This window comes from Melanerpes formicivorus, unplaced genomic scaffold (genome assembly GCF_026170545.1).
Source record: "Melanerpes formicivorus ecotype bairdi unplaced genomic scaffold, bMelFor1.0.p_v2 SCAF_53, whole genome shotgun sequence".
Lineage (NCBI taxonomy): Eukaryota > Metazoa > Chordata > Aves > Piciformes > Picidae > Melanerpes > Melanerpes formicivorus.
Window position 1 is genome coordinate 2,660,269 of NW_027142405.1, and position 22,087 is coordinate 2,682,355.

At 41.9% G+C, this 22,087-nt stretch overlaps 1 protein-coding gene across 4 annotated transcripts in view; it reads right to left on the reverse strand.

Moving 5' to 3' along the window:
• Window positions 1–21,500, reverse strand: part of KIF13A (kinesin family member 13A) — a 117,320-nt gene extending 95,820 nt beyond the window's left edge. For all 4 annotated transcript variants that reach the window (XM_068160837.1, XM_068160835.1, XM_068160836.1 and 1 more), the window contains exons 1-2: window positions 21,101–21,500; window positions 20,685–20,775 (exon numbers count right to left, since the gene is read on the reverse strand). In XM_068160837.1, coding sequence (XP_068016938.1) covers window positions 20,685–20,775; window positions 21,101–21,155 — 146 coding nt within the window. In that variant the 5' untranslated portion in view covers window positions 21,156–21,500. The remainder of the gene's footprint in view (window positions 1–20,684; window positions 20,776–21,100) is intronic.
• Window positions 21,501–22,087: the final 587 nt, after the last annotated feature.

Sequence of the window (22,087 nt, forward strand, 5' to 3'; positions counted from 1 at the left end):
CTGATTCTTATCTTGCAGTAAACTGTTGAGCCCAAACACACAGGGTAAAAAACCATCAAAGAAAAGGCTATTGTTACAAGAAGTTGTTCCAAAGTGATAGACACAGAAAGTGAAAAAAAGTTAATTAACCACCATCTATTTGATGGTTACCAAAATATGTCATCACACACTTCCTCTTGAAACTATGAAATCCCAAGTTGTGATTCCTGAAACTGTTAGGGTTTTAATTTTCACAGACCAATGGCAAACCACTACCCAGGTTTGTCCAAAGCAGCAGGAAGTCAAAGACTTCTACATTTCAGAAAGGAGATTTACTTGTCTCACCAAAAATGCAATCCGGAAAGAGAAGCAGCACAAGAGGGTCAAAGGCAAAAGGAAAGACCTATCTTGGTTCCTCAGCTATATTCATCCTCTCTCTTTAGCAGTTTCTTCCAATCAGTAACTGGGCACTGGGCTTGACCTTTTAGGTACTAGTCTTTGTTATACTAATAAAACCAGGAGGGCCAATGGCATCCTGGCCTGCATCAGGAACAGTGTGGCCAGCAGGAGCAGGGAGGTCATTCTGCCCCTGTACACTGCACTGGTTAGGCCACACCTTGAGTACTGTGTCCAGTTCTGGGCCCCTCAGTTTAGGAAGGATGTTGACTTGCTGGAGCGTGTCCAGAGAAGGGCAACAAGGTTGGTGAGGGGCTTGGAACACAAGCCCTATGAGGAGAGGCTGAGGGAGCTGGGGCTGCTTAGCCTGGAGAAGAGGAGACTCAGGGGTGACCTTATTGCTCTCTACAACTACCTGAAGGGAGGTTGTAGACAGGCAGAGGTTGGTCTCTTCTCCCAGGCAGCCAGCACCAGAACAAGAGGACACAGTCTCAGGCTGCACCAGGGGAAGTTCAGGCTGGAGGTCAGGAGGAAGTTTTGCACAGAGAGAGTGATTGCCCATTGGAATGGGCTGCCCGGGGAGGTGGTGGAATTGCCATCAGTGGAGGTGTTCAGGAGGAGACTTGATAGGGTGCTTGGTTACACGGGTTAGTTGATTAGGTGGTGTTGGATGATAGGTTGGACGCAATGATCTTGAAGGTCTCTTCCAACCTGGTCTGGTCTATTCTATTCTATTCTATTCTATTCTATTCTATTCTATTCTATTCTATTCTATTCTATTCTATTCTATTCTCGTCTCTCTCTTTAGCAGTTTCTTCCAATCAGTAACTGGGCACTGGGCTTGACCTTTTAGGTACTAGTCTTTGTTATACTAATAAAACTTCTGCTTCAAATGTATTATTTCTGTGAAGTTATTCTTTTAGCATTCAAAAAAATAAAATATTTTTTAAACAGTATTTAATTATTTCATAACTATCACAGTTTAAAAAAAAAGGCTACACATCACCTCATCCTCCAAAGAGCTACTTCACACTGAAATTAGCTCTCAGTGCACAGCATTAAACTGATGAAGGGCAGTAACTTCTCATGCCACCTCAGCAGATGTGCAAGGCACTATACCTGATCACACTTTGGAGTTCAAGGCCAGTTGTTCATCCAGTCTAAGTTGTCTACAGTTTCACTCTTATCAGTGGAAAAAGCCTGAAACCTACAGTCCTCAGGAAGTCCTGCAGCATTTCAATTTAAGAAGCCAGAAAAAAGAAGGTGCACAGGAGAGGTTTAGCTACTGTGCCAAAGTAGTCCAACCTCTCATCAACTCAGAGGAATTCACCAGCACTGCACTTCACACGGATTGATTGTGGACTGTCAGAAGGAATGAGTAAAGCTTTGGCTGATAAGTGAGCACTGTTTTTTAATCTCCTTCATGCATTTTCATTTAGTAACCCACGTCTTATGCATCACAATAGGTTTGTCAGCATTTTGCTCACCTTCACAACCAGTTTCTGAGGTCAACACTACACAGGAGCAACTGGAGTATATATTAGGAAAGTGAAAACTTTCCTCCACATAGTAAAAGACACAAATCATGTTTGCCAGCAGTTTTCAGAATGGCTTTACCATTTATTAATACTCTGATAATTAAAAGACATTTTGTAGGTATGGAAACTGAAGGAAAGCCACACCACTCCCAGAGGAGTCATCCAGCTTGCCAGCTTTCATGCACAGGTTTCTCAATGCTCAGGTTAAATGACCGCATTCCCACATACAATAACCTAAGCAGCTCTAAGAAAGGATGAGAGAAGCTTTGATCTGAAGTCACTGTATCAGCTAGAAAAGATTTTTATGAAACAGCAAGACAAAATGCAATCAGTCAATAAAAGGGAAAAGTCAGAATTTTAGCGACAGAGAAATCCAATACAAGAGGCTAGTATTAAAACACTGTATCATGATTTGGGGAGCCCTCATGAATCTCTTATTATAATAGGAACCTGACATCCAAAACCAGTCAATAGAAATGACTGATGAGGAATAAGACTTCCTTTTAAACACATTGAAAGACTTAACACTACGCAAACCTACCAATCATTGCACAAATTGCCTTCAAGAAGTATTTCCTTCAGATATGATCTCTGCATAATTTATGCTGTATAATAATGATTGTAAACAGACATTATTTATCTGCTTCTCAATACTTTGAATAAGCTCAGACATAATAAAGTTACCAAATAGCAGCTGAGCCACAGCAGATGAAAACAGCAATTTCAAGGTGGCAATGCTTTGCCTGGCCCACAGACATTCAAGACAGCTCACATCACTTACTCAAAACTGTTACTTTTGACTGTTTCTCCTTTCCCTTTTTTGATGCTTGCTCCTGTTGGCAGCTTTAGATTTTAGATTTTTAAGTTTAGCAATGATGTACAAAAAAGCTTGGAGGCTCCAGCTTCTTTCTAGTCATGTGCAAATTAAAAAGCCACAGCCATATAATTAAGATTAGCTGCATGTATTCGCTAAAAAACATTATCATTAACGTGCTGCCACTAAGAAAAGAAGCAGGGAAAAAAGCTTTAGTGGCTAGTTGATGTGTGCCTACCAGAGAAGTCTCCTGAAACAATCTGTGAACTGAATTTACTCTAGAGAATACAGCATTCTACCACTGCAGGTTACTGGAAAAGAATTAAGCAGATGGGCTATGTTCTCCCTTACACTCTTGCAATGCATTTGGAGGAGCAACATGGTGGAAGGATCATCATTTTGTTGGCACTTTGACAAATTATGTTAAGCCCTCCAAACTACTGTATTCCATACTTCAAGATTATATGAAAGATATTCCAGTGTTTAAGTAGTAACCAATTAGGACAATTTTGAACACATTTTTACTTGAATTTCTGCACTTATTTGTATCTTGATCTTCTGAACTCTTAACGTTCAACATGAAAAAGCATCCACACAATTATTTCCTTCTTCAGAAAGAGAACTTCAGATCAGATCTTCCATAGGCCAAATTATTAGACTGCAATTAGAGTATTAGGTTATTAAACTACATTTTAATTATCTTACCTCTCAAAATTAAAACCCACAGATCATAATCTGATTTGCTTATTAATTACTTGCAAATGATGGCATCTTTACTGAACAAAGACAGCTGGAACACTTTGTTCAAGGAAATGGGGAACATGGTGAAAAATATCCTTCTGGCAGTAAGACGACACTCAGAACTGGTAATTCTTCATCTGCCTTTGAGTGCACTAGTGAACTGAGTGCTCAGAAAAGGCACTTCTAAAAAGGGACAGAAAATATGAGCTGTTTGATGTCTCTACTTCAAAAACAAGAAAGAAAGAAAGGAAAGAAAGAAAGGAAAGAAAGAAAGGAAAGAAAGAAAGGAAAGAAAGAAAGGAAAGAAAGGAAAAGAAAGAAAGGAAAGAAAGAAAGGAAAGAAAGAAAGGAAAGAAAGAAAGGAAAGAAAGAAAGGAAAGAAAGAAAGGAAAGAAAGAAAGGAAAGAAAGAAAGGAAAGAAAGAAAGGAAAGAAAGAAAAGGAAAGAAAGAAAGGAAAGAAAGAAAGGAAAGAAAGAAAGGAAAGAAAGAAAGGAAAGAAAGAAAGGAAAGAAAGAAAGGAAAGAAAGAAAGAAAGAACGAACCTAGCACCAACCACATTTACTTACAAAAACCTTTACATTCTTCTTTTTGGCTTTTGACCGATAAATATTTTTGAAGCCTTTGATACAAAAAGCAGTTTAAAATATAACTTTAAAGGCATTAAAATATAACTTTAAAGGCATTAAAAAACTTTCTAACTTTCAACTCAGGGCTGTCCCATTCCCCAAAACCCCAGCATTTCATACAAGCATGCCCAGGCCAACTACTTCTGTAACTCCTTTCACATGTTTCAAGCATCTGATCAAATTTTTCCATGTATTGCTCTGCATAAAAGCACACTAACAGGATTGAAACAGGCACCTAGCAGATTACGTTAAGATAATTTTGCCCTAAAAACTGTATCCCTGAGATCAATAACTTCTCCTTCCACAGAACTTGCTCAGTGAATTCACAGTGAGATGCTGACTTGCTAGCAAAATAACCATGCTCAAAAATCAAAGCTGCTATGGGAAAGGTTGACAGGTCAACTCCTTTTCAGCACACCAACAGGTGTCAAGCACAGTGATGGACAATACAGACACAATCAACTGACAACAGGCAATAAAAAGAAATTAGGAATCTAGCCTCTGAAATGCAGAGAGCTATAACTATTAATAAAAAGCTGTACTTGCTTCTTTTCAGAACTTACCGGAATTTAAAGGCCATGCTGGCAAACTCAGCAACTTTGCTACCGAATTCTTGAGACAGTTTAGTCAAAGATTGCCAGTCATCATAATCACCTTTCCAAAATGACTGCCTACACTATGCAACTCTTACAATGTATTGATCACAGGCATCATTACACAGGAATCTTTGCAAAATACACAAGCAGAGACATAGTGAACTCTGCTGAGCAGCCTGTACAGTGTATGACTGTCAGAAAACAGTTGTTCCCATAAATTATTTCTCTCCAGATAATTTTATGCATTTAAAATAAGTGTTCAAACAACATGTGGTATCCTTAATGGAATATTACTCTAATAGCCTGAAGTCTATCCACACTTCAAGGATTATCAGATCTTTAAAATACTTTCTTGAAAACCTATTCATTCTCATTTAAGTCCTCCCTGAACCTTTTTTCCCTTCAGCGAACAGTATTATCCCTTTAAAATTTATTTGTTTGGGTGTTTTTTGTGTGCTGTAATTACAGGGTGCAGAGCCAGGTTTATATTGACTCATTTCATGAACATTTCTTTACAGAGTGGAACACTACTATATTATTACACTGAAAGTTAGAAGTTGTTTGAAATATCTTGCCACTACCATTAACTATGAGAATTTTATCCATGGTGCAAGTTTGTTGTGCAGACAAAAAGCAGACACTGACTCCATCCATGCTTTTATTAGCTCAGGCACAAAACAAAGCAAAAGAGTGGCAAAGAGACAAGATAAGGTCTAAAAATAGAGCAGGTGTGTGGTAGAGAGCACCATATGAGCACACTGCCCAAGCCTGGATAGTGAGCAAAGGAGTACTGCCGGTTAAGAGAGGGGGAGTTTGAGAAGATCAGTATTTGCATTGCCCTGTAGAAATCCACTGGGGTCTACCTGAGTGTTTTAGCTCCTATTCAGCAGCACCATGCTAAACACAGTTGCATGGGGAGGAGGGGGGAGATAGGGAACAATTACTGCCTTACAAAATTTGTCCAAACACAGCACAAAAAAAGCCAATCAAGCTCTCAGTTGGAAAACATGGTCATCTTACAAGCTGTCAACCCTGGCAAGTTTCAGGGGAGAGATACTTAGCAATTAGCACACAGAAACAGAAACACAAAGCAGTTGCTAATAGGAGGGCAAAGAAAACAATCACTGTCAGTGACTACTACAAGGTGAGTTACTCAGAGGAGTGAGGTACAGGAAAACAAAGGAACTGAGACACAAGTAACACACACTTGCTACCACACCAAGGGCAGACAATTAAATGTAATCACAGGTTCCAATTCAGCATAAGCAGTGGAGTGCTGCCAGGAGTTGCCAGCAGCACTCAATCTTTTTATTCTGAAGCACCATAATTTCTGGAGATAACACTTTAAATAGTATCTTTAAAGAGCATAGGAGAATGCAGGTAGAAGGTCATGAGAATCCAAGACAGGGAAAAAAGAAAGTGGAATCATAGTATTGTTAGGGCTGGAAGAGACCTCAAGGATCATCTAGTTCCAACTCCCCTGCCATGGGCAGGGACACCTCACACTACATCAGGTTGCTCAGAGCCACATGCAGCCTGGCCTTAAAAACATCCAGGGATGAGGCTTCCACCACCTCCCCGGGCAACCTGTTCCAGTGTCTCACCACCCTCATGGTGGAGAACTTCTTCCTAACATCCAATTGAATCTACCCATTTCTATTTTTTTTTCCCATTCCCCCTAGTCCTATCACTACCTCACACCCTGAAAAGTCCCTCACCAGCTTTCCTGTAGGCCTCCTTCAGATATTGGAAGGCCACACTAAGATCTTGGAGACTTCTCCAGACTGAACAGCCCTAATTCCCTCAGTCTGTCCTCATAGGAGAGGTGCTCCAGCCCTCTAATCATCCTCGTAGCCCTTCTCTGGACACACTCCAGCACATCCAGATCCTTCCTGTAATAGAGGCTCCAGAACTGGATGCAGTACTCCAGGTGGGGTCTCACCAGAGCAGAGTAGAAGGGAGAATCACCTCCCTTGACCTGCTGGCTATGCTTCTCTTGATGCAGCCCAGGATGTGATTGGCTTCCTGGGCTGCAAGTGCCCACTGGTGGCTCATCCACAAGCTTCTCATTCACAGGCACCCCCAAAGTCCTTTTCTTCAGGGCACAGCCACCCCAGTGGAAAAGCCCAACATCCCCAAACCCAGAAAATGGAAGCAGCAACTGCAACAGGCAGCCTCAAATGTTACAATCTGAACTTAAAGCCCCCATGATACTTTGCTCCAGCCAGCACTTTCACTTTGAAGCTGGTATGACAGCAGCATGGTATTGAGTATCATCAGCAGATTCAACTCAACCCATGACAAGCATGAACAGCACAGGTTAACAAAGCCTTGCTACACACCCAGTATTTGCACTAATGTGCAACCAGGCTGTGGGAGTCCAACATTGAACCTTCTGATCTGTATCTCCACAGGAGGAGGAGAAGCTCCACAAAGCTCAGCAGCTAAACTTCCAAGACATCAAGCTGCAATTCTTCTGTTTCAAAGGCTGCAACTCAGCTAATTATCTCTGCTATAAATAACCCACAGCCTGAGTGATCTACCCAGAGATCTGCCGGCACAGTGAATAGTTACACAAAACAAGGTAGAAGAAATAAAGAATAACTGGAGGTCTCTTGAAAAGTTGACAAAAATCTTTAGAAGTCCTAAACAAAGAAAGACTCAGAGCAAGTAGGTCAGTCTGAAACACCATGAAAAGTCATATGAAAGGGTACACACGTTTTGTACTCTGATAAGCACTACATTTAGCAGTGATCAGAAAAGGCAAATACTACAGAGATCAGCAGGGTTTGGTCGGTAACATGAGGGTAAGAATGTGAAAGGGCGAAGTATGTGAGCAACAATTCTGCAAGCAAAATGTGAGTTTGGCTAACAGAATTAAATGGATTTTTTTTTTTTTTTAAAGTTTATGACAAATTTTTCAGGGTAGCTTTCACAGTTTGACCATTGTGGTGGTTCAGGCTGGGTGCCCCCCCTGATGCCACCACACAAGCCATGCCTGTGGTGTCCCAAGGGTCCAACCCAGTGGGTGGACATGGGAAGCTACAAATTTCATCCCATAATGCCCTGCTCCCTTATAAAACCATCAGTGGGGTCCTGCACTTTCTTTCTTCCCTCATTGCTATCTGGTAATGGGGGGAACTATCTCACAGCCTCTTGGGCCTGGCTAGGCCCAAGGCCGGGGGGAAGGGCAATCTCAGATCTGGCCAGCTGAGATTAGCCTAACAGTGGAGGAGAGGCAGGGAAGAAAGAGCCCTGGAGGTTTTGGGTGTATCCGCAGGTGGGGATGGGAAACTTTTGGGTATGCTTTGGGATCTCTCTTTTGTCACTGTGCTTGTGGTTCTCTAAAAACTTTCAGTGCTTTTCCATTTAAACTTTCCACCACTTTTGCAATCCGTTTGTCCGAGTCTCATTTTTTGCCTGTGGTGGAAGGATCAGCCCTTCAACCCACCACAACCATCACCACTAGTACTTTCAATAAGATCAGCAGCACTCAATTCTCAGCAATTCTACTCAAAACATGGCTGAAAGACACGTCACGTGATCGCTCACCTGCAAATTCACACATGAAAGTAAAAGAGCATGAGCGGAAAGAACTGCTGCAAGAAAGCTGCAGCGAAGGCAAGCATCCCATTCCAGATACTTTCAGATTAACAGCAGTGGGCCAAAGAAGTGAGCTGCCTCATATGCAGAGGCAGCTACAAAGACAGAGTTTAAAAAAGAAGTACCATGATTTTAAAAAGAATCCTGAATTAACTCAATTTAGATCTTTAAGAGAAAAACAAGAACCATATAGCACCTGTTGCTCCTTCCATTTGAAGTTCTGTAGAGAATCTGTAACTTGCCTTCTCCTTTTGTTGCCAAGTAGGAATACTTTTATAATGATCATTCAAGTACAAAAAACACATACAAGTGTCCTGATCTCATCAAATTAGCCTTGAGCACATTTAACTCTGACACATGCTCATTACAGCTACCAATCAGTCAGAACCTTGTCACTCCTCCATGTGCCTTGAAAACAAGAAAATGAGCTAATTCAGATTTTCCCTTCTGACATAACTGTACCACAGACCACACTACATGCTGGAACTCACCAGGATTCTTTGACCCCCTTACCTCCTCCAGCTGAAAACATCACAAGCCAGAAAGGACTCGGATCCTGGGACATCTCCCCACCTCCTTCTGGCCAAAGACAGAAAAGTGCCTTGAGGTGGTAACTTCTCTCCTGCTCTCTCTTTCTCCATTTTCCCTCCTGCTCTCTCTTCCTTTTCTCCCTTTCTCTGTTTCATTTACTTTATTCTTTAATAAATAGCCTCACGTGGATATTTGAACTCATTTGTGCCTTAACTTCACACAGGGGAATGTTTTAAAAGGACTATGTCTCTTTCCTAACTTCTGGACTGAGACAACATGTCATCATGAATGTTTCTGTTTTCTGCCATTTATATACACTGATGATGAAAAATTCCTCCCTCGAAATTCAGTTCTGCAATGCCATTGCATAATACCTCATTTTGAAGTCCATAACCGAAGACTTAAGTGACTCACTTGCCTCTCTTTTCTGAATTATAGTGAAGACCCAGGTATGTTAAGAAAAACATAAGCATCTAAATATTTCAATTGCAAGAGCCTTCATAAGTGAGCCTACATCACCCTCCTTGACAAAAGATTGAATAAACCTTTATTTATTTAGAATAAACCAAACCAGGTTGGAAGAAACCTTCAAGATCATCACATCCAACCCATCAACCAATCCAACCCACCCAAAGAACTAACCCATGGCACCAAGTACCCCATCAAGTCTCCTCCTGAACACCTCCAATGACGGCGACTCCACCACCTCCTTGGGCAGCCCATTCCAATGGGCAATCACTCTCTCTGTATAGAACTTCTTCCTAACATCCAACCTGAACCTCCCCTGGCGCAGCCTGAGACTGTGTCCTCTTGTTCTGGTACTGGCTGCCTGGGAGAAGAGACCATCATCCACCTGTCTACAACCTCCCTTTAGGTAGCTGTAGAGAGTGAGAAGGTCACCCCTGAGCCTCCTCTTCTCCAGGCTAATCAACCCCAGCTCCCTCAGTCTCTCCTCATAGGGCTTGTGTTCCAAACCCCTCACCAACTTCGTTGCCCTTCTCTGGACTCGTTCCAGCAAGTCAAGATGACAGATTACAATTTAGTTGACTTGTAAAGGCTTCCATAAAAACCCATTTTACACCTTGGTCATGTGAGTGAAAGAGTATTTTCAAAGTCTATTGATCCATCTTGCACAGGAGGCATGAATTTCTTCCTCATTTAGCTAAGCAATTCTTAAATAGTAGCCAGCACAGTCAGACCATGATCCAGAAGAGCCATAACTCAGAAAACACACAACGATTGCAAAAAACTAGGGGCATTCAGCCCATCCAACACTGCAGATCTGCATTTCTGAACTTAAACTAGCATAAAGCTGCAAGATGCCACTATGACATTTCAAATAAAGGTGCACCCCATTCCTTGAAGCATATACAAAGCTTCAATCTATGGGTGTAGATTTCAGTAAGGATAGGTCACACCAAAAGCACAAAGCTTGCACACCGTTAGTATTTCTGAAAGGAAGTCTCCCACTGAAAGATTCACATCTGCAAATCTGAAACTTCAAAAACTACTGGAGAAGATGCAGTCTGCCCCAAAGAGCAATTAAACAAGAAAGGAGAGATTAAACTGATGTCTGCCTGGGTTCAGTACTTACCCACCAAGCCCTATTGAGCATCTGAAAACAGAACTGGTAAGAGTCAACTTTTAACTCTCACCACAGAGAAGTCAAACATCCCCCTCCTGCATTATGCAGCCTTCTGACACCACGAGGGAATCCAACTATGGAAATAGGATGCTGAGAGGGACAGATATTCTAGTGAATTTATCACAAAATCTCAAGATGCTGTTCCACTGAAAGAGACCTTAGGAGGACAATTGAAACTGCATTTTCAAATGTGTTTTTTGTAATCCTTTTTATGGAGACACAAGTGTTTCCAATTAGATTATTTTACAGCCAATGTACATAGACTCTCAAACATGACATTTAATGTAATAAAAAGCAAAAATCCAGTGTTAAGATATGATTTACAACGATGCATTGAAAATTAATAACATGACATAAACTCAACTATGTTATAAACACCTCAAAACATAAACATTGTAAGAACTTGGAAGCTCTTGACAAGGCAACTACACAGCAAGTTGTCCAGTGTTCCACGGTCTGTTTACAAGAATGGACCTTCCTTTTTGTTTTCAACTTGGATCTCAATCAGAACACACATGAAGCCATAGTACCACCCCAGAGAATGCCAGTTCCTCATACACATTTTCATGAGGATGCAAAAAAGCTGTTGGGGTTTGTTGCTTGTTTAATTTGCTTTCCTCCAAAATGTACTTTGAGGAGTTTCATTGTGCTGCTGGACATCCATTTCTGTATCTCTCTTTTGCCTTTCATTATCCTTCTCGATCTGGTTCCCAAGTATCCTTTCCCTATATTTTACCACATCAGCAGCAAATCCATTAACAAGCCACCTTTTGCATTTCCTTGTGTGTCAGTTTCTCTGCAGACACTGAGGCAGCATTTCTCAAGGGCACTCCAATCAAGAATGCAGGTACAAGGATTACATTTACACCAGAAGAATAATGAAAACTATTCATATTCTTCATTTTTTAAAGAAATTAATAGGCACTATTGAAAATACCTAATTATTTTCAGGCAGTTGATTTCAAAACAGCGTATTGACTGTGGTGATACACCAAAATCCAAGTGGTGGGATGATGGTCCACAGTCCACTTCAACAAAACCTTCAGAACAACCTTTTTATCCCAATACAGTACAACAGCAAATTGCAGGAAGATTGCACATGGTTTCTGCTCTTACTCCCCAACATAACTTCAGAGTTAACTTTAGAAATACATACCCAAACTCATCTGAGCATTCAGAGGATACACAGATATTAATGTTTTCAGATGTACACAGTGAATATAGGAACATTTGTTTATTTTACCAAATGGCCAATTTCTATTTTGGCCTCATTTCATTAAATAAAACTCTCCAAAACCACTTCTGAAATCTAAATCAAATTTAGAAACTTCTCAAAATAGGGAATGACAACATGGTATGACAAGAAGGAAAAAATACCAAAAGCCATCAAAATACTGAGGACTTGCATCATTCAAGGAGGTGGCATTGCTGAGCCAAAACATGTCCAGAGCACTGCTGACTTACATCATATTGCATACATTAAAAACTCACATTGACAGATGCTGACAAAGAAAGTTTCCAAAGCAGACCACGATGCTGCTCATTCAGGTCCGTAAAGTAGCTTTGCCAGTAGAAAACTGAAGCCAGCTCTGTGTCTCCACTGGAATGTTCTGTTGACTTATCTTTAGCAAAAGCTCATCTACTGTAAAACAAGCCTTGGCTTTTGAATCAAAGTAAAATTGAATCCCAATTAAATAGTCAACAAAAATAATAACTGAAGTATTAAAAATTACATTGCAGACAGTGCCAGTCACTGTACAAACCCATTCCTACCTCACCCAATTCTTTTCCTATCAACTCTGAAAGAACAAAATTTGTGAAAGGCCTTTTCAGCCACACTGCTCATGATTTTAATCAGAAAAGACAAAAAGAGGAACCCACATGGGAAAAAGTACCAAATCCTGTAGTTTCTTATCTCACATCTGTTACTCCTTGCATCATACGAGAAGTGTCAAGCAAAACAGACAGCTCCACGTATTTGTATTTAATGATAGAACAACTATCCCAGTAACTCAAGAGACAGATTCAGAATTCTGAAGCCTTACACCAGTAGAAAATTTAATTTCACCTGGAAACTTTTGTACACTGAGATTGGGGATTTACACTTAAGTTTCAAAAGAGCTTGTGGAATAAGCTAAGAAATTCTTTTTATTGAGCTTATGCTATCACAAACTTTTCCATTTTATTTACAGTCCTTAAATATTCTCTAACAAAAAACTGCCAGAAAAAAATTAAGTCTTGACATTTTCAGCAACCTGTTTTTAAAGCAAAATATTTCATTTCTTTCTAGAACATCTACAGTTCAGAATGCATCCTAATAGTTTTTAAACACATTGAACAGCATCTTCTCAAACACATGCAGAAATAAGCATGCCGCAGCAGCTGCTTTGATTCATGCTCATGAAATGCTTAAAATTCTTGGAATACACATCCACTGCAAAAGGAGATGCTGTGACACCATGAATCTCAAAGTAAGACAGTACTAGCCTCCTATCTATGCTATTGCTAAACATGAAGATCCAGCAGCACAGGCTTGGTGGGGGCTAGCATCAAGAAAACAGACCCTGTTGCTAGTGCACAATGAACCTCTTTGCCCCAGACTTCAGCATGATGGCATCAACCAACACAAGCACACAGCAATGTTTCAGACACCTTTCTACCACTGTGCTGACTGATATACCTCAAAATATCATACTGAATAGTACTGCACCATTAGTAAGCACCAACAAGTATTCATGGCCTAATCTGTCAAGAGGTGAGTTGTGATAAAGCTTTGTCCTGACTTACAACACTTAAATAGCAAGCAAGTTACTAGAGGACAAGAAATCATTAGGAACTTCAACAGGAGCTGTTACCATACAGAAACATGTGAAATGAGACAGAACATTTAGATTTAGCTTTGGAGTGAAAAAGCTACACCTTACAAGCCACTAATTTACACCTAACACCTTCCTCGGATAATGGGATTTGGTAAGCACATACATGCTTGAGGATGTGTCTGTTTAGGCTGTAACAAAATGTCAAATAAAGGTTGCAGGTGGTAACCAGGGAATGTATTAGTTCAAGATACAGTTACAAATTCCATTAGATGCTTTGATGATTGAAGGTTGGCAGGTTTAAGTTATTATTTGCACACTAAAAGGCAACTACCAAAAATAAAGACCAGGACTGCAGAGGTTAATTAACATTAACCAACCACAAGAGTATCAGAAAGCCATTAATGCCCTCTTCTCCACCAATAGGGACATGGCCTAAAGGGACACCTTCCCATGGCATTGAAAAGAGCTTGTGAAACTCTTCACCCACATGGGTATCTTGAGCTCATGTTAATGACTTTTAACTCCTGTCAGCAATGCATTTTTCTAATTGGCCTTCATAAAGCAAATTTTCAATCTGCTTAACTTGCCAAGATCCTCCTTTGGGCAACAGAGAACACCCATGAGCTGCCACAAGAAGACTGTAAAGACACAATCAAATCAAGCCCAAAGAGACTTCAAACTCTGATGACCAATTTCATACCAATATACAAAGCTATGTACTGACTGAACAAGCTTATATCCCTTCTTTGTCTCTTTTAAGAAGACACACAGCAACATTATTTCCAGGCAACAGCATGACTGCTGTACTTGGTGCTTTGGGTCTCAAGTTAACTTGAGAGATAGGTCCTGTGGTGCACATCATTGCACAGCAGGGCCTTCTCTTTTTAGGTTACACTTACTGAAGACACAAAATTCACTGTCTCCAGCCAACACTTTCACACGTCCTTCAAGGCCCTCCACACTGCTGTCAGTAACAGACATCTTCACAAAATACAAGTAACAGAGCTATTCGGTTAAGCAACAGCATCTGCACGGCACTGCTGCAGCAGCTGGCATTTCGCCGTGGTAGGCAGTAACTGTTTCCATTAATAGATTCAAACCGTGCCCAGGGCAGGCCAAATAAGCAAAGACACTGCACTGCTTACCAACCATTAAGGACAGTCTGTCCATGCAAAAGACACCAGCAATACAATCAGAGGCAGCTACCACTACCACTGCTGCTACTCTATTGACATCCAACTGTAGAGGAACAAAGGAGTTCAAACCTGATAATGTCTCAAACACAATAGCAACAAGAACTTTTGTCCATTTGAAGATTTTGCTCTAATCTTATTACGTGAAGTGCCACCATGCTGACTCCCACAACAACAGATGTCTGCCTGTGCATGCTGCACCACAGGCCTGAGACCAGGAAGGGATTTCCTTTGTCCACAGAACCTTATGCTAAGCGCTGCAGCCCAGCTCTGCGTGGTACACAGACCTGCACGGAAGGGCAGCTGGTGTGCACTGCTTCTCCCTAAGCTCAGGTTCTGCAGAGTAGGGACTTCAGCACTTCCTCAGGGATTGTGAATCTAGCCCACACCTGGGTCACTACAATATGTTTTCAAGTATCAATTAACTTTAATTTTTTTCAACTATTAAATTGCAGTGAATCCAATTAGAGGTCTGAAATCTCACCATATGCACACTTAATAAACCTACTGGATGCACAACAGAGCAAATATAATCTTGTTTTCAAAACAAGAAAGCTCCTGACTAATTTATACACTACAGTGATGAAGAAGGTGAAAATAAACTTTTCCTTTAGTCCTGATGTCCCCAAAGAAAAGGATTAAGAATAAATATATTTTAAAAGCTGCAAATCTTGTAAATTAATACTGAATAATAAATAGCACATTCAAGGTACCTTGATTAGGAATGCAGAGCTCAAAAACCACCTCTGGCTGCAGCAATAAGCAAGCTCAGGTGTACCTGCCCCATTTAAACACAGAAGTAAAGCATATCTAAAGGCCTCCTCATCTTTTAGCAAATGTATGCATGTTGCACAATGTAGGCATTTCAACATCACAGAACAGGAAAATTAGACAGGTTCACAACTGAACCTCATTTTACTGTGTTCTTACTCGAACATAACAGTGGTCCAACAGCAGAGAATGACTACAAAGCAATGACTGCCTAAACATGGTCATAACAAGCACAGTTTTCCTTCTCTTTAAACACTTTATTTTTGTTCTGAAATACTGCCAGCTGAGTACAACTACCTGCCTAGCCACAATCCTCACAAGCTCAGACAGTTTCCTCCAGCAATGCCATTTTAAAGACCCAAGTACAATGCCCTAACAGCTGTCTAGATCTTATAAACATGATTCAATAATGAAGTTTACATTTACTTGCAGTTCAGGCCACCTTAGGAAGAACCAAGAGTCATGCCACACAGTATTTTGAATAACAGGTTTGTGTCTCATCTTGTTTCCAATTACATGGAATTTAAGAACAGCAACTTCAAAGAACTGCATCTAGTGTCCATCTGAGGCATGAATGAATTAAAGCAATGCAAAAATAGCTCCCAAAATTCAATCTTCCAAGCCACTCTCTTCACAACTCAAATACAACTCTCCTGCAAAGGTTCAAAGCTAACAGTTCCCATCCTGAACACTGACATCTATCAGGAAAGTTAACAGAAGAGGTCAAAGTCAGAGTAGTTTTACAATTTCCTCCACATAAAGATAAAAGTTGCTGCTGCTATTGTTTTATGATCTATCTCAGGTGATAATTTGAAGTATACACATCAAAGACATGACCTTGTGGATCATTCCTTCAAACACGGAAATAACCAGCAGCTGTCCTACTTCAGCTTCCACAAGTTTCAGTTTGACAAAGTGACCATTATCAGAAACACAAATCCTCTCCCTACAGCAGTGCCTTTCTCTCACTTCTGAAGCTACTCAAAGCAACGTATGAAAAAAAGATATAGTGGCACAACCATCACATGAAGGACACGTTTTCTCCAAGGTAGGGGGAGCAACAGTGTTCTGGAAACACAAGTTTTGGGACAAGGTACCTAGGGATGAAATCTGTGCTTCATGAAAGTATCGTGACCTACAAACACTCACACATCTGTTTCTAGATATTCATTTTATTTGAGAGTTTAAATCTATGGAATCCTGGAATCCTTTAGAGCTGCAAGAGAAGCTTTGCCTAAGTAGAATTAGGCCTTGATGCTACTTGTCTGTTATTAAAATGAGGATGGAAGACATGAGAAAGTTCTGATGTTTTTGCTTTAAGAAGAGTTAGGCCAGGCAACTAAGATACTTTCATGGAAAAGTGGCAATTTTACATTCAGCTCTGCAATCTGATGATTTGCTTCCTATTTTCTGCCCTGAGATTTTTAGTAAGGCAAAGTTTGCAAAAAGGTTAGTGTACTCTAATGGAATAAATGGCCCAAGAGATCATTTTTTGTTTCTGTCAGAACTACAGTTGAAATGGTATTTCAGTTCTAGTGTCTCCATAGTTCCTTGTTTATTTCTTACAAGACAAATATTTTGCTTACTAAAGGAAAAATCCTGTCGCAAAGAACTGTTGTCAGGGAACTAAAATAAAACATTTCAGAGTCTATGTGTTAAAGTGTAGCTGAAAGGAAAGGGTGGAGAAAAGCATATTTTAGCCCTCGAAAGCAGAGGAGGAATCCAGAAAAACCTAATTTTTCCCACAAAAAAAATAACACCCCTAATGTAAAGTCAAATAGTTCACAAATATAGAGGGGTAAAATTTCCATTGTAAAAAAATATACTCAGGTATTTTTAAAGATTGTAACACTAAACTCTAATCACATCACTGTCATGTTTTAATACAGCACCTTATTGCCAACAACCAAATACAAACATCCCCAGAATGACAGCAGGATATGTAAAATTGGCTTTGAAAGATAATGCCCATTTCTAAAAGACTGAACTTAGAACAATTCTTTCTTTCCAGGAAGATGGTACTCTGAAAAAGGATATTCACATTCCCAGGTGAAGACAGAACAAAACAAGAGGGTTCCCAGAAAGAAAAGGTGTTCTTCAGGGGAAGAAAGGGAAATGCATAGTGGTTTAAGGGAGGAAATGGATGAGAGACAGCAGAGGTAATGAAAACACCACACAAGCATGCTTAGATATGAAGAAAACTAATGGTACTATTAATGGGAAAACAAGAGTTAAAGTATGAAGTCCAACAACCACCTTCTACGAAGTTTGCCAGCACTGGAGATTATACCTGATAGCAGTTAATGAAAACCATTCCTTTCTGAACTCTGCCTCCTACTATTTCAGTCGATAAAGATTTTCCTGTGCCTTTCAGACTTGGGAGTGTTCAGTTTTATTAAGTTCTGGTTTTCCTACTTGCTTTGTTTAGAACACTGTAAGTTGTGTGTCTGTGGGGAACAGCAGGCCTGCTGCTCATTAAAAGACAGAACGCTTGTATTTAACAACAACTGCTCATTTGCTGCTGTGTTTGTTAAGGTACAGATGCTCTGTGGTTTAGCAGTCAGAACCCTGTTCTAATTTATGGTTATAACGTACTGCTTTACCTCTAATACAATAGTGAAAGTTGGACAAACGACAGCACTGTCTGCGATTTTAGGCTTCTTTCACCACTTGTAAAGCTAGCATTACTTGCCCACCTAAAATCTTTCCAAACTATCCTTAATAAAACCTAGGAAGTGATTAACAGCATGTATCTGAACTTCAATTTAATTCAAGAACTTCTTACAGAACAGGCAGAGCCAGTAAACTGATTTTTCTAACCTTGGATATTCTTCCAAGAGCAAATTTTATAATGCTATAATTATTAAAGAGTTAACCTGATTTTACTTCAGAAAATTCTGTCAGGACTTTTAAAAGTGTAACTGCAAGAACAAAGCAAATAAAGAGCTTGTTCTGAATTCTACTCCCCACACCCTATAGTCTCTTGGCTTCAGTTGAATTAAGAAAAGCAGCCCTGGAAACCAAATTTGCTTTACAAGGCCACTTATTCCATAGTCTAGTACAAACTTGTACTTACATTCATTCAGAAAAGGGAAATTTCCATATAAAAAGATAAAATATGAAAAGAGAAAGGTAAAACTAAGCAGAATATTGAAATAATGCATACAGCAAAGAAAGAGCAATTAATCACCCTAACAAGCAAAATCATTTTTGCAATGACATAGTTTGCCGTGAAAGAAAAATCCAGTTGAGCTATATAAAAGCAAGCTGCACAAAGAAAACCAAAAATCCGTTTGACATCTCTAACCCTGCCAAGGCATCAATCCAAGTACAAGCAGCAACTACTCAGCAATTCAGAGCCAGTTTATACAGGCATTTCATGGTGTGTACACATGGAGCAGAATTCATTTTTCATCACAAAAAAACTTTTTTTTTTTTCCCTTTTAGTTAAGATAAACCAGAAATTGACACTTCAGCACTGATGAAAACACGCGGCATCCAACAGGTTATGTACAACATCTGCCAGTAAGAAGGCACCCAAACTATATATTTGCACTAGTCTAAGTCATTTTTGATCAGTATTCCTGTGATTGCCAGTAACACATCAGGCAATTGTTGCAAACACAGAAGTTACACATGTAACAACCAGCCAAATTCCAGTCCCACACTGGCTGCAAACAGGACGAGGTTTTACACAAGCATCACAGCTTACCAGTAACTCTCTTCAGGTCGAACCAGAAGCCAGTTACAATCCAGTAAGACTTTGTATACACACATATATAATTACAAGTATCGAAGCCAGATAAATACAAGCCACCCAGGCTTGCAAAAGACAGTGACTGCACAGCCTCACTGAATCCCTGCAGGTCAACGTGCACAAGGAAAATCACAGGTTACAGGGTTTTTTATGAAACCATTCTGTCCCTTACACTCTTTAGTCTATTGCAATAATTATTTTTTAATCGTAGTTTTGTTCTTGCTTTGTAAACTCTGCCTGTATTTCATGTTTTATAGCTGTCAAATCCACTTAAAGAGTTTATGCTGGTTTTTTTTTACAGCAGTGCTGTGGTGGAGGCCATACATACACTTCGCTAAACACAAGGAAAATCCTCCATACTTTTGCCTAAAAAAAACCCTAGGATTTACATTTTACAGACAGGATGCAAAGACCCACAGAGGCACCAGGACTTGTATAAGATCACACACAGACCTGCAAAAAGGGGCAGGAAACAAGCACAGATCTTTCAAGACCCAAGCCAGCACAATAGCCACAACAATGGTTCTGAAGACAATACAAGCTGGATTAAAGTTAAAACTGGTGCGATTACAGCTATATTTCAGTATGTGGATTAATGAGAGAAGCACCTTCACATCTCAGATGAACACAGAAAAGATCTCAACCTTTTCTGACAGAAAAATATAAAAGTGTGACATAAGCCTTTGAAAAAGCCTCATATTCTCATGTTACAGTTTCCCCAAAGCTGCTATGAACTTGTCAAAAAACTGTTTTTAATAGAACCTTGAGTAGTAGGAACATATTCAGATTAAAACCTCTATAACCATCTAAATGATTTCACATTCCTTGGCATTAAATACATTTAACAGATCAACTTAAGTTAAGCAGTCAACAGGTAACTGAAAAGATAGGCACACAACATATCTATTCCCCTCACACCTCTTTGTCTTTCCCCATATTCCCTCAAAGGCAAGAAATCTTCTCCTGTTCTGATCTATTTTTACAGTCTAGTGCATTGGTATTTTGGATTATTTCCAAGGGTATTCTTTTACTGGGGCATCACAACTAAATGCCAGATTTCAAAATTATTTTAGCATATTCTCATAGGCTACTTCACAGAACAACACTGAATTAATAAAGGATCTAGCAACTACTGCCTTTTCAAATGCTAATACGTTAAAACCTACTAAACGAACTTAAACAAACAAAAAAAACCCCACTAGCACAAAATTCATAGTCTGCTTCTTGTCCCCCCCGCAGGTTACCTCAAGTTATCAGCAGCCCGAACTCAAGAAAAAATAAAAAATCATGAAAACAGTACCTATAGTCAATTAAGTCCATACCTAATCAACAGCTTCATTTTTGAGCAGTTAATCAAGAATCACCTTTTAAACACAGAAGGCCAATACGGATCTCCCGTCTCCACATCCCAGTCTGGGTACCTCCGACTCCGCTCAGGAAGCGGGAGAGGGAGGTCTAGCTTTTACTTCCCAGGGATGCCGGCCCAACGCAGCCATCCCTGGCTGAAGCTGGCTCTCACCCGCTTCCATAGGCCCGCTCCCCCCCGCTCCGCAGCCCTTTGAGAGGCACCGAGCAAGAACTTCGGGACCGCGCCGCACCCCTAACAAAGCGTCTGCGGAGGCTGAGGAACCGGCGTTGCGTTTTCACTTGGGGCACGGAGACTTGGATTTTTACCTTTCTCCCTGCTTGGTGTTGGAAGGCGGAGGGTGAAGCACAGTCTGGTTCCCTTCCATCTCCACGATGCACTTGGTATTCAGGTCCAGCTCTGCAAGGCGACACAGCGGGGGCTGTACCCATGGCGAGAGCATCCCCCTTTCTCGCGGCACGCCAGGGCAGCTCGCCCACCGCCAGCTCCCCGTCGGCAGGGGCATGCTGCAGGGCGCATGGGGCAGGCGGCGGCGATGTGCGCGGGAGGGGGGTCATCCTCCCGCCAGCCCAGGGGACAAGCCGGGTCCGCGGGTGGTCGCCGCATCCGCCCCAGACGCGCCCCGGTGCCTCCCCCTCCCCACACACACACACCCCCTGCCGCCGTGCCTCCACGACCCCAGATTCCCCCGCAGCCGCCTTCCCCAGCACCGCCTGCCGTTTACCTCTCTTGTTCATCGGCCGGACCCTGACGGCAACTTTCACCTTGGTGTCCGACATCTTTTCCCCTCCCGCTTGCGGCGGGCGGACCCGCTCAGCGGCAGCGGCGGCTCGCGGCCTCGCAGCGCCGCTCACAGCGACACGGCGGAGCGCCAACGTCCATGCCGGGCCGGGGCGAGGGCGGAGGGCCGGGGCAGACAGGGAAGGCGAGAGGCGGCGAAGGAGGGAGGGTGAGGAGGAGGGTCCGGCGTCGGGGAGGGCGGTGGTGGCGCAGCCCCAGCCACCTCCCTGCTCAGCCGCGATCCACACCGGCTCTGGCGCTGACTGCCGACGGCCTCGTTTGCATAACCGCTGCTGCTGCCGTCGCGGCTGCCACCGCCTCCCCGCCAATCCCAGTCGCCATCTTCCGCCACCTCCCGCCGCGCCGCCGGGATTGCGGCGCCCAAGCAAGTGGCGAGGGGCGGGGAAAAGCCGCGACGCCGGAAAGGACCGGAACAGCCGAGCGCCTTCGGTCCAGAGAAGTGGAGGGAGGGACGGGAGGTACAGGAGCTCCCCCTCTCTTCAGACGGCCGCTTTCCCCGGGACAGCCCGCGCGGCGGGGCGCTGGCTACAGTGGCGCGGAGGGCAGGAAGGTGGCGCTGGTGGACTCGCCCGCGCATGCGTAAGTGGGGGGGAAGGCAGGCTGGCGGTGTGTGCTCGTGCAGCCTGCTCGAGCCCACTGCTGAGGGTGCTGGTGGGGCTGTGCCCGCTGAAGGGCTGTGCCCCTCTGTCCTTCCTCAGACTATTGCCACAGCTTGACCACATACAAAAGCACTGGCTTGTCCAACCAGACACCAAGTTTTCCTTATGACAAGACATCCATGGCCATGATGGGATGACTGGAGCATGTGTCTTACAGAAACATGTAATCATTTTGGTAGGGAAAAAAGCTCTTAAGATTATCAAGTCCAACCGTCAACCCAACACTGCCATGGCCATTAAGCCATGTCCCA